The sequence below is a fragment of the Colobus angolensis genome, unplaced genomic scaffold, assembly GCF_000951035.1.
Source record: "Colobus angolensis palliatus isolate OR3802 unplaced genomic scaffold, Cang.pa_1.0 Scaffold157, whole genome shotgun sequence".
Taxonomy (NCBI): Eukaryota; Metazoa; Chordata; class Mammalia; order Primates; family Cercopithecidae; genus Colobus; species Colobus angolensis.
This window is the reverse complement of record NW_012114677.1, coordinates 1056768-1073888: the sequence shown is the minus strand read 5'-3', so window position 1 is coordinate 1073888 and position 17121 is coordinate 1056768. Positions and strand designations below refer to the sequence as shown.

Sequence of the window (17121 nt, the reverse complement as noted above, 5' to 3'; positions counted from 1 at the left end):
GAGCCCCTTCCTTCAAGCTTCTTGCTGGTTAAACTGGGCCTTCCCAGCCAGGCTGCCTAGTAAGATTCTCCTGTATTTCAGGTGAAGCTGGAGCTCAGATTGCAGCAAGGTAATCCTTGATGGCTTTTTTGTTGGAGAATGCTTGGACTAGTGAGCAAGGTTGGAAACAGGGCCAGGTGCTTTAGCAACGTGGCTGCCTCTGAAGAGGAGCTGCTTGATTTTAGTGGCTCAGAACTGCAATTTAATTCTTGTTCTTTGCACCTCTCTCTCCACCCCTTCTTTAACTTTTTGTTAGGGATTCACTCATGTTTCGTGTGTAAAGAGAGCAAGACAGATGTTAAGCGCTGTGTGGTAACTCAATGTGGAAAATTTTACCATGAGGCTTGTGTGAAAAAATACCCTCTGACTGTATTTGAGAGCCGAGGTTTCCGCTGCCCCCTTCACAGCTGTGTGAGCTGCCACGCTTCCAACCCTTCAAACCCAAGGCCGTCAAAAGGTACAGGTGCACCTGCGCAGCCTTGCTGTGGGTTCAGATGCAGGCCCATGGGCGCTTGGGAAGGTGGGCTCTTGGGATTGTCACCAAAGAGCATTCATTATCTTGAGTGACTAACTGGACATCAGCTGGGTTGGGTTTTCTTTGACAAAGGACCTGTCCCCCTTTTTCTTTTCTTTTTTTTTCTTTTTTTTTGGAGGCGGAGTCTCGCTCTGTCGCCCGGACTGGAGTGCAGTGGCCGGATCTCAGCTCACTGCAAGCTCCGCCTGCCGGATTTACGCCATTCTCCTGCCTCAGCCTCTGGAGTAGCTGGGACTACAGGCGCCCGCCACCTCGCCCGGCTAGTTTTTGTATTTTTAGTAGAGACGGGGTTTCACAGTGTTAGCCAGGATGGTCTCGATCTCCTGACCTTGTGATCCGCCCGTCTCGGCCTCCCAAAGTGCTGGGATTACAGGCTTGAGCCACCGCGCCCGGCAACTGTCCCCCTTTTTCTTCTTTCCATCCTAAATATCACCCTAAAGATGCTTAACTTTAGGAGAGGGGCAACCTTTGGACCATTTTGATAGATTTTGTTTGTCCTGGCTTTTTTTTTTTTTTTTCCCCTTCATAGAGATAGAGTCTCGCTCTGTTACCCAGGCTGGAGTGCAGTGCGATCAGAGCTCACTGCTTCCTTGACCTCCCAGCCTCAAGCCGTCCTCCCGCCTCAGCCTCCTGAGTAGCTGGGACTACAGGCACATGCCACCATACCTGGCTGATTTTTGTAATTTTTTTTTTTTTTTTTTTGAGATGGAGTCTCCCTCTGTTGCCTAGGCTAGAGTACAGTGGTATGATCTCAACTCACTGCAACCTCCACCTCCCAGGTTCAAGTGATCCTCCTACCTCAGCCCCCCAGTAGCTGGGATTACAGGCACGTACCACCATACCTGGCTAATTTTTGTATTTTTAGTAGAGGCAGGATTTTGTCATGTTGGTCAGGCTGGTCTTGAACTCCTGACCTCAGGTGATCCACCTGCCTCAGCCTCTCAAAGTGCTGGGATTACAGGCGTGAGCCACCGCGTCCGGCCGATTTTTGAATTTTTTTGTAGAGATGAGGTTTCACCATGTTGCCCAGGCTGGTCTTGAACTATTAGGCCACTGCTCTGACCTCTTTTCTTTTTTCTGAAACAGGGTCTCCTTCTGTTGTTGAAGCTAGGATGCAGTGGCGTGATAACAGCTCACTGTAGCCTTGACCTCCCAGGCTCAGGTGATCCTCCCACCTGGTGTGGACCACGATGCCTGGCTAATTTTATTTTTTTGTAGAGATGAGGTCGCTCTGTTGTGTTGCCCAGGCTGGTCTTGAACTCTTGGGTTCAAAAAATCCTCCCACCTGGGCCTCCCAAAGTGTTGGGATTACAGGCATGAGCCACCATGCCCAACCTGTTTGCTCTGGTTTTAATGGCCCATTATATGTAAGAAAACATCTTTATATTAAATTACATTTGGATTGTCTAATGTTAAGTGTGTGGGATGAGGGTGGCAGGTTGTCTGTACTTCTTGACACCAGTGGTTCTTTATCAGGGGCAATTTTGTCCTCCAGGGGACATTTGGCAATGTCTGGGGATATTTTGTGGATGTGCTCCTGGCATCTAGTGAGTAGAGGCCGGGGATGCTGCTCAACACTGCACAATGCCTAGGATGGCTGCCCACGTGCCCCAGATGCCTGCAGTGCCCAGGCTGAAAAAACACAGCATTTTAGATGTATGACCATTTTCTCAAACATTGTTTTGAAGCACCTTTGCTCTGAAAGCTTTTTTTAAATCAAATACCTCCATTTAATTTTAGTATTAACTTTTCAAATTCATGGAGGCTGAGTAATTATTAATTGCTCCTTTCACTATGATTGGAGTCAGTGTTCGGGGTCCTTAGGGTGTGTTTCTTTGCCTTCAGGTAAAATGATGCGGTGTGTCCGCTGCCCCGTTGCCTATCACAGCGGGGATGCTTGTCTGGCAGCAGGATGCTCAGTGATCGCCTCCAACAGCATCATCTGCACTGCCCACTTCACTGCTCGGAAGGGGAAGCGACACCACGCCCACGTCAACGTGAGCTGGTGCTTTGTGTGCTCCAAAGGTGAGGGGCCTGGGGGTGTCTGCGGCACACGCCTCTTCACTCCCAGGAGCCAGGTATCAAGGCAGGTTCATTCCTTGTCTGTGCTGTGTTCACTGATGTTGACAGTGTTCTCTGCGTCTTCACATTCATAGTATATCACAGTAGTTCTCAATTAATTGTAATCATTTTGCAAACATACAGGAAATTATTTGTGGTGAAAATGACGTTTGCTTTTGTGCTAATGTACAGATCGCTGTTTTTAAACTGATGTTTATAAGTTAAGGCTGTAATAGCTGTAGATTGTGAAGCACTGAATCTGGGCTGAGCCATAACAGACAGGCTAAGCCTGCCTGCCTCGCCCTCCTCTTGCAGGGGGGAGCCTTCTGTGCTGCGAGTCCTGCCCAGCGGCCTTCCACCCTGACTGCCTGAACATCGAGATGCCTGATGGCAGTTGGTTCTGCAATGACTGCAGGGCTGGGAAGAAGCTGCACTTCCAGGATATCATTTGGGTGAAACTTGGGAACTACAGGTGTGAGACATAGAATCGTATGCTTTTATGTTTTTTCTGTTCACATGTGTTCACTTTACAGTACTTAAAGTATTGAAATTATTGTCGCTCTCTCTGAGGAGTCTGTGAATCCTGTTTTTAATATTTATAATAGATGGTGGCCGGCAGAAGTTTGCCATCCCAAAAATGTTCCCCCAAATATTCAGAAAATGAAGCACGAGATTGGAGAATTCCCTGTGTTTTTCTTTGGGTCTAAAGATTATTACTGGACGCATCAGGCGCGAGTGTTCCCGTACATGGAGGGGGACCGGGGCAGCCGCTACCAGGGGGTCAGAGGGATCGGAAGAGTCTTCAAAAACGGTACGGAGATTTTCAGATAGAGAGTGAGACAGCACTCTCATGCATTTTCTTACCCCTAATTTCTATTTTTTAAAATTTGATCTTTGTAGAAAATACTAGACTACACATTCAATCTGTATTTTTAAATTAGGAAAAAGTTTGCAGTCTGGTTTATTTGTTAAGCATACAGTAAGATACACTGATAACTTTTGTAACATTGGTTTGTGATTAATTCCATTAAAATTCTGTAAACCTATGATTCAGAAATTATTTTTAGTACTAATTTACAGAAATGTTCCATGGCTTGCCTTTATGTAAAATGCAGATCTGAAGGAAGGGTCCTGTTGTCTGGACCTTGTGCAGCAGGCTCTTGGGGGCTCACTTTGCCTTTCAGCGCATGAGGAATCGGGTGGTCAAGCAGACAAGGTGCTTGGCCTCTTTCCCCAGCTGCGGGGAGGCAGGAGCAACGACGTGGCATGGCCAGCTGGCGACCCACGTTTGTGGGAGGCAGGATGGGGTGTGACCCCTCACTGGAGGAACTGGTGTTTATGACACAGGTTGAGAGAGAATGAGGTCAGCAGGGAAAACCCAGGGTGTGCATGTGGCTCGTTCAGGAGAAGCACATGCTGTGTTGCAGCCAGGTCAGTGCTTGCTCCTGTGTGGCTGCAGGCGGGGACCCACGCATTTAAAGCTCTGTTAGCTCTGTGCTGCCAAAAGCTTTGCAGGCTGCACTGAGTGGTAGGAGGAGTGCATGGTAGGCACTCAAGAGGTCTCATAAAGAACAGGTAGGCATTGAAAGAGTTTTAAAAATTATTAAGAGGGCAAGACGAAATTGAGAGGTGGCCTGATGTATTTGGCGCGACCGTCGGCGAAGTCTCCTGACTATGGATGTGGGTGTCCTGTAGTGCCAGACCCCTTTGTGGCTGACTTGCGGCCGCAAAAACAGGGCAGACCACAGGACACGTCCAGTGTTGACATGGGACTGGCCTCCTTCTCAGGACGGATGGTAGGGGTTTGTGTTTCCTCTGTTCTTGCTTGAGCCTGTGGTTCATCTCTCAGAGCCCCTTTCACTTCAAGAGGAGCTCAGCTGCATGTTTTGTTTTGTTTTTGAGACGGAGTCTTGCTCAACTGTGGCCCAGGCTGGAGTGCAATGGTGTGATCTCGGCTCACTGCAACCTCCACCTCCTGGGTTCAAGCAATTCTCCTGCCTCAGCCTCCCAAGTAGCTGGGACCACAGGCACCTGCCATCATGCCTGGCTAATTTTTTTTTTTTTTTGTAGAGAATGGGGTTTCAGCATGTTGGCCAGGCTGGTCTTGAACTCCTGACCTCAGGTGATCCACCTGCCTCGGCCTCCCAAAGTGCTGGGATTACAGGAGTACAGGTGTGAGCCACCGCACCTGGCCTCAGGTGCATTTTTATTTTCTGTCTGAGAACAGCAAGTCCCAGGCTTTGACCCTGGTGCTTTGTCCTTAGGCCATAGTGGAGGACAGGGAGCTCCTGATAGAACTCCGCCCTGGGCCTGCCTCGTAGAGAGGTGATGACTGTTCTCGGAGCACTCCTCTGCCTCCCACACTTGGCCGCATTTAAAAATACCTGCCCACTGCCAGTTGTTCATAGACTCTAGTTTTATGGGAACCAGAAACTAATACTTAACATTGAAAGTTTAGAGTGAACTATAAAAATATGGAGCTTGAAAGGTAGTTACCTTTATTTACTAAAATCCTTACTCCTATTTCATTGACTTTTTAGCACTGCAAGAAGCTGAAGCTCGTTTTCGTGAAATTAAGCTTCAGAGGGAAGCCCGAGAAACACAGGAGAGCGAGCGCAAGCCCCCACCATACAAGCACATCAAGGTGGCGTGTGGGAGCTGCATGCACGCGTGTGGAGGGAGTTTTCCCCAAGGGCTGTGAGCGGTTCTCAGGCACAGCCAGGCTATGGCTGGGGAGAGGACTGTCACCAGCCAGGATCTGTGGTGCCTGGCGTGGATGGCCTCGCAAGAGACCATGAGCAGATGGCATGGGGGGTCTGCATGGGGGTTCTTGGTTCCGCCTTGGAGCATGAGGCTTGGCTTGGTAGCTAGCGAAGGAGTTGGGGTGACAGTCCTGACCGGGCTGCTTGGAGCAGGAGGAGCTGAGGGATGAGCCTCCCACCTCCACCAGGCTGTTGCTAAGTGCTGGGAGTCGGTCACATGGGAGCAGGGCTCAGTGACCGAGCCCCAAAGGCGTAGATCCTCTACCTCAGAGACCAAGGCGGGGTGTGGGGTGGGGGGCTTTCCCAGTTCTGTGTTTATTCTAGTGAGCTCGAGAGCCCCAGCAGGAGAGCAGGAGGAAATGCAGCCAGGGCAGGGCTCTGTGAGAGCTCCAGGCCCCTCAGGGCTGCCTGCACTCAGAGCTGGTGCCTCTTGGGCCGCATCCCCAGGAGGCTTGTGGCCGTTCCTGACGAGTGTTTGTGATCAGTGTGCCGGAGGTCAAGTGCTCGCTCTGCCTTTGCTTGTAAAATGTGGGCTACAGTCAATATCTTTGTGTGTAAAGAAAGCACTCTGTGTTCATCTTTATATAGTATTTTCTTTGGGATGGATTCCCAGAAACAGAATCACAGGGTCAGAGAGCCTGAAATGTTTAGATTCTTGGAGAATATTCCCAGATTGTTCTCCGAAGGGTACAGTTTGTCACACCACAGCATCGAAAGGGGTGTCTTTCGCCACCTCTTTCCTAAGATTGTGCATTTCTACCCCAGCGGATTTTCAACTATCTCTACTGCTTTATTATTTGGTTGCTTGTCTTTCACTAATGATAAACCACAAGGTCATGAGAGCAGAGGCTGTGCCCCCTTGCCCAGTACTGCTCCCCCTGGGGTGGCCTCCCATGTGGCTCGCTGCTGGTGCTTGGTAAAGGAAGAGTCAGAGAGATGGGTCGGGAAGCTGCTCAGAAGAGCTCTTACCCAGCGTTTGCTGGACACCCTGCAGTGTACTAAGCAGTCAACATGCGTTTTCTCTCTTCATCTTACAATGGCCTGACTGGATACGTGTCAGCTCTTGTTCATCAACGAGGAGCACAGACACTAAGATAAAATAACGTGAGAGGGCGTTGGGTTGCCCTGCCTGCCTCCTGTGCTAAGAAGGCAGAGGAGAGCTCCTCTGGGATCTGGGGAGGGCTGTTCTGAGGAGTGTGTCCCAGTCGGACCTCTGAAACTTTCTAAAAGGACACCTGGAGGCTGGGTAAGGAGAGGCCGTGGTGGGCGTGCCAGGGTATCCGGAAGGCTCTTCATTCATTTGTGGGCCAAGACAGCTTACTCCTTCCCTGCAGGTGAATAAGCCTTATGGGAAAGTCCAGATCTACACAGCGGATATTTCAGAAATCCCTAAGTGCAACTGCAAGCCCACAGATGAGAATCCTTGTGGCTTTGATTCGGAATGTCTGAACAGGATGCTGATGTTTGAGTGCCACCCGCAGGTGTGTCCCGCAGGCGAGTTCTGCCAGAACCAGTGCTTCACCAAGCGACAGTACCCAGAGACCAAGATCATCAAGACAGATGGCAAAGGGTGGGGCCTGGTCGCCAAGAGGGACATCAGAAAGGTATGTGCCATTATCGCCTCCCCTGCTTTTGAGAAATTACGGTTCACTGGGAATTAGACTTAGGTTTGCTTGTGGTGGTTTTGTATTCATGTGAGAATGGTATTTTTTGGAAAAAAATTTTTTGTTTTTGTTTTGAGACAGGGTCTCTCTATCATCTAGACCGGAGGGCAGTGGCATGATTGTAGTTCACTGCAGCCTCAGAATCCTGGGCTCAAGCCATCCTCTCACCTCAGCTTCCCAAGCAGCTGGGACTACAGGCGTAGACGACCATGCCCTAATAATTTTATATTTTTTGGAGATAGGGTCTTGCTATGTTGCTTAGGCTGATTTCAAACTCCTGGCCCCAAACCATCCTCCTGCCTAGGCCTCCCAAAGCACTGGGATTATAGGCAAGGGCCTTGGTGCCTGACCTGAAATATTTTTTTGAATTGAATTATTACAATTGAATATTCTAAAATGTTACATGAAAGATATCTGCTAAAACTCATACATTCCCTTAAAGCATGCCTTATGTCAGAATTCTGATGGTTATTTTTATGAAATGGAAGATTCATGAAGTGACCCATTTTCCTCTGGGCTAGCAGCCAGGTGCTTGGGAGCACTCACCAGGCAGGCGTAAGGAGATTGCTCTTGGGAGGGGTGGTCCTGGCACAGTCTAGGACCAAGCTGTTGGTAGACACCAGGACTGCTGACCTCCTGCATCTGCTCCCAGACTGCATCCCAAGGACATCCAGGGACTAAGAGACATGTGGAACTGCTGACCCTGATGTGTTTTGGCATGGCCTAGGGGTGGGTGGTCTCAGACTCCAGGTCCATACCAGGGCTGATCCAGCACAGAATGTTCATAAGCCTGGTGCCAGGTCCAGCAACAGCACAAAAGGTTGCTTAGAAACACCTCCCCAGCATCCTTGTTCCTCACCTGCCTGACTGCTGATTCACCCAGACTTGCTGTATATCCTGTCAGATACTTTGTAGCCATTTTTTCTGTTGTGGAGATCACCGTGTAAAGTGGGTTATGTAGAAGCTTGGTTATCAGACAGCCCTCCTGAGACAAGGTCATGTAAGAAGCAAGGGTTGGCATGTTGCCACTGCATGAATACTTAATACATTTTTCATTGGCAACCTTTACATACAGATATGTCTGAGATCCTTTGAATTTAATTTATGAAGACTTTGTATGCGCCCTCCATGGAGGTATGCTGATGTGTGTGGTGCCCGTTCTAAGTGATCATGATAGGGAGTCTTGAGCCCCAACACTGAGGATTGGTCAGCACGCTTTTTGTCATGGCCACATTCTTGTGATTTCCAGGGAGAATTTGTTAACGAGTACGTCGGGGAGCTGATCGATGAGGAGGAGTGCATGGCGAGAATCAAGCACGCACATGAGAATGACATCACCCACTTCTACATGCTCACTATAGACAAGGTAACGTGGAAGGGTGCCCACTGTGAGCTTCTGCAGTGTCCTGGACCTGGAGCCCTGATGGTCACCGGGAGAACTGGACTTTGCCCTGTGGCAGCGCCAACATTTCTCTCCTTGGCTGCTTATTTTCAAACATCTGCATGATTTCTTCTGAGGCGCAGCATGTCTTTCAGCTGCACCAGACGGCTACAGCTAACCACCTCTCAGCACTCAGGCACCCTGAGGCTCTGCTCGTCCAGGTGTGCATGCAGGGCCTTCCAGGCAGCCTTCGTACAGGGCAGGGAAGTAGAGAGGACACAGATGAGGAAGTCTGAGCATCTTCTTTTGTTTTTTCAAAAAGGTTGTATTTTATTTTTTAATTTTCAGTGCTCTTTGGTAAGGTCTCAGCATCTTCTCTGTTGTGTAGCAGAATCGTTTTTGGTTGGTTGTTGCTTGTGTGAAGCCCATGTTTCTAAGCATTTTGGAACCTAGGTACTAGAGGGATCAGTGTTCTCAGGAAAAGGAGGATGGGATGATTTGTGTAAAAGTGGGCATGGATAAAAGACAGTGCATCTGGAGTGCTCAGCTCTGGGCCTGATGCCCAACCCTGACAGGTGTTGCCGGGCCCTTCCAGGGCAGCTCCTTAAAAGGCCACAGCCCCGTGGGGGTGTGTGTCATCCCTTCCCTCACACAGCAGGCTTTTGGCTTCTGGATGACTTCAGCTGGGGAAGTGTGGCCTCCTCAGTGCCTGAGTGGTCTTTGAAAGGAAGGGAGATAGAATACATGTTTCTGCCTTTTGTTGCCCTTAAGCTCGTCGTCTAGTAGAAAAGTCTGGCTATTTTTAAAAGAGTAGATTAATAATAGTGCTTGAAAATCAGATAGACAATGATCACAGATAAAAAATGCTGAACAATTCATGGAAGACAGATGTGATGAGATCTAGAGAGAAAGGGCTGCTGTGGAAATAAGAGTGGTTCCAGGGACCTTGTCAGGTGGTCCCTGGGGAAGCTAAATCCCCTACCTCTGCAGTAGTGGGGCAGCAGTGGCCAGTGGAGCCTGCTCCGAGCGAGCACTAGGCTCTGTGTCAATCACTGCAGGTCGTGGGGTTTAGACCTTTCAAGGAAGTCAGTGTCATGAAGGACAAAAGAATCCTGAGTTAAAAGAGAGTAACTGAAGAAGTACCCAGAGGAAGTGTGTGCTTCTTGATCAGAGCCTGAATCTGGGATGAGGAGCTATAAAGTATGCTTTTGGGGGCAGTGGGAAAAATTTTAATTTGGACAAGACGCTGTTCTTCATGTTAAATTTCGTAGGTGTGGAAGGTGTTGTGGCTGCGCAAGAGAATGACTTGTGATGCGTTTAGGGTCAGAGGTCAGATATCGGTAACTGACTTTCAAAGGATCAGGGAAAAAATGTGTGTGTGTATACATATATCCATATGTATCTCCATAAACACACCCTGAACCCCTCAAGCTGTGTGCAAGGTGAGCAAGAAGGATCCTGTTCTCCAAATAGTGGGTATCTGTGCTCAGGATCCCTGATTGCTGCTTCTGATCACAGAGGTGCAGACAAAGAGGTGGGCTGCCGTTGTTGTTACACCTCCCTCAGTTGTTACAAGCCCCTCCCCTCCAGCTGATGTATCTTCAAGAGGATTTAAAGGGCCAGCACCAATTGCCCTCCTCTTTCATTTTTCTGTTTTTCTCCTTTTGGGAGCCAGACATTAAAAGACTAGGACATTCAAAAACAGCTTTGGGGAAAAGTAGATAATTTAGAAAATTAGAAAGTGACTGTGCACGCTCAGGTAAAGGTACATGCTCAAAAAAGATCTGAAAAGACCTTAAATTTACATCTCGGGTTGATCCTCTGCATAGAAACAGCCTGCAACAATCAAAAGGAAACAAGAACAATAAATAAAAATAACACAAACAGCAAACCCAGGGCAAGGGGAGAAAGAATCTAATTTCTAGAGTTACCACATTATTAGACTTATTAGACTTACTTGTCCAGTGTTCAGGAAAAAAAAAAAAAAAAAAAACCCTACAAAGAGACAGGAAAATATGGCCCATTTCAAGGGAAAACAAAATAAACAGAAACTGTCCCTAAAAGAAAGGCCGGATGACAGATCTACTAGACAGAGACTCTAAAACATCTGTCTTCAAGATGCTGAGAAAACTAAAGGAAAACCTGCAGAAAGTCAAGAAAATCATGTATGAACAAAATGGCAGTATCAATGAAGAGATAGAAAACCTATAAAGAGAAACAAACAAAAAAGAATTGTTGAACCTGAGAAACAGAAAAGAAGATTGAAGAAAAGTGAACGGAGCCTAAGGGGCATGTGGGCTACCATCAAACAGACCAACATCTCTATTGTGGGAGTCCCAGATGGTAAAGAGAGAAAGAGGCAGAGACAACTTTTGAAAAAATAATGGCTGAAAACTTCCCAGGTTTGATGAAACACATGAATATAAACATCTAAAGAAGCTCAATGAACTCCAGGTAAGACAAACTCAGAGAGACCTACATTGAGACATGTTATAATCAAACTTTCGAAAACCAGACAAAGAATCTTGAAAACAGCAAGAAGAAAGCTACTAATTACATACAAGGTGGACTAGTCTATTTTTACACGGCTTTAAAGATACTGCCCAAGACTGGGTAATTCATAAAGGAAGAGGGTTTAATCGATGACTCACAGTTCCACATCACAGGGGAGGCCTCGGGAGACTTACAATTGTGGTGAAGGCGAAGGGTACCTTTGCACATGGTGGCACGGGAGAGAAGTGTGTGAGAGCCCCAGAAAAACTACCATTTATAAAACCGTGAGATTTTGAGAGAACTCACTATCGTGAGATGGCATGGAAGAAACTGACCCATGATCCAGTGACTTCCCACCAGGCTCCTCCCTTAACACCTGGGGATTACAATCCAAGATGGGATGTGGGTGGGGACACAAAGCTAAACCACAGCACAAGGGATCCTCAGTGAGGTATCAGCACATTTTACCACAAGGGATCCTCAGTGAGGTATCATCATCACATTTCTCATCGGGAATTTTGAAGGCCTACAGGCAGTGGGCCAATGTATTCAAAGTGCTAAAAGAAGAAAAAAAAATGTTAACCAAGACTCTTATATGCAGTAAAACTGTCTTTCAAAGGTAAGGGTGAAATTAAGACATTCCCAGATAAAAGCTGAAGTTTTTTAGCACTAGACCCGCCCTGCAAGTAATGGTCAAGAGAGGTAATGAAGAGAAGCCTTGTAGGTTGAAATGAAAGGACATTGTACAGTAACTACAAGTTGTATGAAGAAGAAAGATCTCAAAGTAAATAATGGTCAGCTATAAAAGTTTGTATTGTTGTAACAGTGGTTTATAACTCCATTTGTTTGTTTGTTGTCTACATGATTTAAGAGACATACATTTAGGGCCAGGCGTGGTGGCTCACGCCTGTAATCCCAGCACTTTGGGAGGCTGAGGTGGGCAGATGACGAGGTCAGGAGATCGAGACCATCCTGACTAACACGTAGAGATGGAACCCCATCTCTACTAAAATACAAAAAAATTAGCCGGGTGTGGTGGTGGGCGCCTGTAGTCCAAGCTACTCGGGAGGCTGAGGCAGGAGAATGGCGTGAACCCGAGAGGCGGAGCTTGCAGTTGAGCCAAGATCATGCCACTGCACTCCAACCTGGGCAACAGAGCGAGACTCTGTCTCAAAAAAAAAAGAGAGACATACATTTATAAAAAAATTACTAGTTTAAAAGCTGGTATTTTAATCTAGTTTGTAAATTCTAACATTTTGTTTTCTGTATAATTTAAGCTACTCATGCATTACTAGTTTTACTCATGAATTACCAGCTCATATTTTAGGGCACTCAGTATATAAAAGTGTGATTTTGTGACATCAGCGACTGAAAGTGGTGGGGACAGAGCTGTAAAGGAGCAGGGTTTTTATGTTATTAAAGTTCAGCTTGTATAAATTCAAGTTATAACATTATATAGAGAATTGGAAAACTCAAGAAAATCGATGAAACCAAAAGTTGGTTCTTTAAAAAGATCAATAAAATTGACAAACCTTTAACTAGATGGACTAGGAAAAAAGAGAAAAGACTCACATAACTAAAATCAGAACTGGGTGTGTGAGGACATTATTACTGCTTCTACAGAAATAAAAAAGGATTATAAGAGAGTACTGTGAACAACTGTACTCCAATAAATTGGATAACTGAGATGAAATAGACAAATTCCTAGAAACAAACTACCAAGACTAAGTCATGAAAAAAATAGAAAATCAGAATAGACTTATAACTAGTAAAGAGATGGACTCAGTAATTAAAAAATCTCCTGACAGGCTGGGCGTGATGGCTCACGCCTTTAATCTCGGCACTTTGGGAGGCTGAGTTGGGTGGATAACTTGAGATCAGGAGTTTGAGACCAACCTGGCCAATGTGGTAAAACCCCATCTCTACTAAAAACACAAAAGTTAACCAGGTGTGGCGGCTTGTGCCTAATCCCAGCTACTCAAGAGGCTGAGGCAGGAGAACCTCTTGAATCTGGGAGGTGGAGGTTGCAGTCAGCCGAGATTGTGCCACTGCACTTTAGTCTGGGTGACAGAATGAGACTCTGTCTCAAAAAAAAAAAAAAAAATCTCCCAACAAAGAAAAGTCCTGGATCTGGTGGCTTCACTGATTAATTTTTCCAAACACTTACAAAAGAACTAATACCAATCCTTCTGAAACTCTTTCAGAAAAACTAAAGAGGAGGGAACATTTCCAAACTCATGCCATGAGGTCAGCATTACCCTGATACCAAAGTCAGACAGGGATGCTACAAGAAAAACTACAGGCCGGATGCGGTGGCTCAAGCCTGTAATCCCAGCACTTTGGGAGGCCAAGGTGGGCGGATCACGAGGTCAGGAGATCGACACCATCCTGGCTAACATGGTGAAACCCCGTCTCTACTAAAAATACAAAAAAATGAGCCAGGCGTGGTGGCGGGCGCCTGTAGTCCCAGCTACTCAGGAGGCTGAGGCAGGAGAACGGCGTGAACCCAGGAGGTGGAGCTTGCTGTGAGCCGAGATCGCGCCACTGCTCTCCAGCCTGGGCGACAGAGCGAGATTCCGTCTCAAAAAAAAAAAAAAAAAGAAAAACTACAGACCAATGTCCCGTATGAACATTGATGGAAAAATCACCAAAATACAGACTGCCCCAACTTAGGGCGGTTTGCCGTACGATTTTTTGACTTTACGATGGCGTGAGAGTGATACCCATTCGGTGGAAGCTGTGCCCATACAACCATTCTGTTTTCTACTTCCAGTATAGGGTTCAGTAAATTACGTGGGACATTCAAATTTATGTTAGATGATTTTCCCCAACTGTAAGCCAGTGTCATTGAGCACATTTGATGTAGGCAGGCTAGTTAGGATGTTTGGTAGATTAGGTATATTAAATGCATTTGTGACTTAAGGTATTTCCAATTTAGGCCGGGTGCAGTGGCTAATAATGCCTGTAATCCCAGCACTTTTAAGAGGCCTAGGCCAGCAGATCACAAGGTCAGGAGTTCGAGAGCAGCCTGGCCAATATGGTGAAACCCCATCTCTACGAAAAATACAAAGATTAGCTGGGCGTGGTGGTGGGTGCCTGTAATCCCAGCTATTCAGTAGGCTGAGGCAGGAGAATCGCTTGAACCCGAGAGGTGGAGATTGCAGTGAGCTGAGATCACGCTATTGCATTGCAGCCTGGGTGACAGAGTGAGACTCTGTCTCAAAAAAAAAAAAAAAGATATTTCCAACTTAACAGTGGGTTTATTGGGACATAGCCCCATCATAAGTGTTACCAGACACGGAGGTTTCAGCCTAGGTCTGCCTTCTCACCGCAGGGAAAGCCAATCACCGAGACAGTCAGTATTGCCAGAGAAGAAGGGCTTTCATGTGGGTGACATCAGATGGGAGACCAGCCTCAAATCCATCTTCCCAGCTGACTCAAGTCGTTATACAGGAGTTGGTCAACAGGCAGCAGGTGGTCAGTCTGGTGTCTTATTGTCAGGATGGGTGATCTGGGAGATTTCAGTTATTTGATACTGTCTGGGAGAGAAATTGGGACAGGTTCAAGTGGAGCATCTGTGCTTGCAAACCAAATTGGCAGCATATTAAAAGAATTACACACCAAGGAACATAACCCTAGACCTTGCATTCTAGTGCCTTGCTTATCTGTGACTTCAGACAAAGATGGAGAGAGCTGACCATCAATATAATTTAGCTGAACGAAATAATGAGATATTTTAGGAAGAAGAACATTGAATGTCAGAAGTTAAATGTGAGATCCAAGAAGTAAGGGTGAACAGACAAGTTTGTGGGTATGTGGATATGTCTTAAATAAGTCAGGTTGTGTCAAATTATGGTGGATGATGATGACTGCATGGCAGGAAGAAGGAAGATGAAAAGGAGGAGGCATTGAACACTGACGGTCACAGGGAGCATCAGGAGTGTGGTGATGCCAGAGTGAGCTGCTTGTTTTGTGAGGGTGGAGGGAAGAGATTTATTAACCTTAGACTTCGTCACAGTATACATGTGACACCTACATGGGAAACTGCTAAATGAATAGAAGTGGAAGGTGTAACTTCCACACCATTAAAGGGTAAAAAGGAGAGTGAGGAAAAGTCAATTTAGTAGAACCTGAGGGAGGAAGATGGGGGAAGGAGAAATAATAGTAATGAGAAAGCACAGATTAAAAAAAAATCAAAATGTCAATTATCACAATATATGTAAGTGGTTTAAATGTGTAAGTTAAGACTAAGGTTCACATTAGGGTTAGTACATAGTAACAAGGAAAGGCTCCCACAGGCCTTAATGTTTGTAGTTACTGGAGTGGAGGAGACACAGGAGACAGCATGGAGAGGAAGAACTAGATGAGATGCACACCTGACAGTTTGGAAAGATCCTAAAGGTAGTGTTCAAAGAAAAAACTTTAAGAGAATGTGATTCACAGCCAAACAAATCTATTCATAGGATTCTGGTAGCAGATGGCAGCTGCTCACTTCCAGAACAAAAAATGTACACAAAGTACATCTTCATTGAAACTATGGGTCAAACAGACCCATCCACTGAAGTCCAACAAGCAGAGAAAAGTACTGGAGACCTGCAGTGTCGCCTGAGCACAGGGAGTGCAGAGATGTGGGAGTGTGGCCTGGCAGCCAAAGCAAGCACTTGGGGCCTGCTCGCAGCAGAGCTGAGAGTTGAAAGGGAGCAGTGGGAAAAGAAGGCATGGGGAGTTCCTGGGAAGAAGAGATGACGCATCTTTGAAAGGATCACCTTCCAAAAGGAAGGCAACATTCTGGAAGGCAGAGAGAAAGGGACCCAAGGCTCTGAGGGCCCACAGAGACTTGGGTTCTGTGGTGAGGAGACCTCCATCAAGCCGACAGCAGTGAGACAAACCTGGGATCCAGCCAGTACCCGCTCCAGGAAATCCAGCGTGTTCAGAGAATGATGAAAAGGTTATGTAAGAAAACCCCAGCCAGGTGCAATGGCGTGTGCCTATAATCCCAGCACTTTGGGAGACCGAGGCAGGAGTACTGCTTAAAGCCAGCCTGGAGTTTGAGACCAGCCTGGGCAACACAGCAAGACCTTGTCTCTACTAAAAAATAATAATAATAAAAATTAGCTGGGCACAGTGGCATGTGCCTGTTGTCCCAGCTACTCAGGAGGCTGAGGTGGGAGGATCGCTTGAGCCCAGGAGGCTGAGGCTGCAGGGAGCCAAGGTCCTGGACCATTGTGCTCCAGCCTGGGCAACAGATTCTGTCTCTAAAACAAACAAAAACAAAATCCTGACCCAAAACAGCAGAACTTCCTTATAGATGGAGAAAAGCCACTTAGAAAAATTTTTATCACAAAGCAGATAAAAGTTACACCCTAATATTCATCACAAATTTTTTGAATATGAGGATTCAGAGATAGCCAGGCAGAAAGGAGAGCTAGATTGGGAACTTGTAGAACTCAGGAGTGAAAGAAGGAAAAGAAAATTATTTTCTAAGCAAAGCCTAAACCTCAAGGAACACACTAGAAAGTAGGAACCACAAGGACTGCACGAGGGTGGATGTGGGGAGTGAGCAGAGTGCAGCCAAAAGAACCTGGGAGAGAGAGAGAGAAGGAAGGTAGGAAGGAAAGAGAGAAGGATGAGAGTGGCGCCTGGGGCAGAGGCTGCTGAGGAGAGAGGCACTGTGCATTCAAGCAGGCCAGAGAGTGGTTCAGCGGGGCTGAGTCAGATTGGGTGACATCATAATTAGGATGACTGGGCACAGCCAAGAATCCTGTAGATAGGCAGGCAAAACAAAACAAAAAAACCTAAATTGCTTCTAAGGGGAGAAATAGGGCCAGCTGGAGGCTCTTCATGGTAGAACCCAGTGCCCCGGACAGGATAGGCTCCACGGAATGAGCCAGGGGTGTCCATTCAGCCGTGTGATTCTCTGGGTGTAACAACGACAGAGATGCAGGTTGGAGCATAGAGAATTAAAGGAACGCGTCCTTCCTGAGTCAACTGCTGAGAGATGAGCTCCAAGCCTCCAGCAGAATCAGGTGGAGCTCCAGCAACAGGATGGGCAGTGGCAGCAGCGTACTGGGCATGTCGCCCCCACCAGAAGGGGCAGTGGGAGGAGCAGGGAGAAAGGAGGGTAAGTTCATCCCCAACACCGGTGAGCCAGAGCCGCTGAGTCAGGTGGGAGCAGAAGCTGAGGTG

The 17121-nt window shown here is 46.9% G+C and overlaps 1 protein-coding gene across 4 annotated transcripts in view; it reads left to right on the top strand.

The window, feature by feature from the left end:
- Window positions 1-17121, top strand: part of WHSC1 (Wolf-Hirschhorn syndrome candidate 1) — a 93497-nt gene that overhangs the window by 64698 nt on the left and 11678 nt on the right. For all 4 annotated transcript variants that reach the window (XM_011936765.1, XM_011936764.1, XM_011936763.1 and 1 more), the window contains 7 exons: window positions 296-496; window positions 2420-2599; window positions 2951-3107; window positions 3241-3446; window positions 5176-5279; window positions 6732-7001; window positions 8311-8427. In XM_011936765.1, the coding sequence (XP_011792155.1) occupies window positions 296-496; window positions 2420-2599; window positions 2951-3107; window positions 3241-3446; window positions 5176-5279; window positions 6732-7001; window positions 8311-8427 (1235 nt within the window). The remainder of the gene's footprint in view (window positions 1-295; window positions 497-2419; window positions 2600-2950; window positions 3108-3240; window positions 3447-5175; window positions 5280-6731; window positions 7002-8310; window positions 8428-17121) is intronic.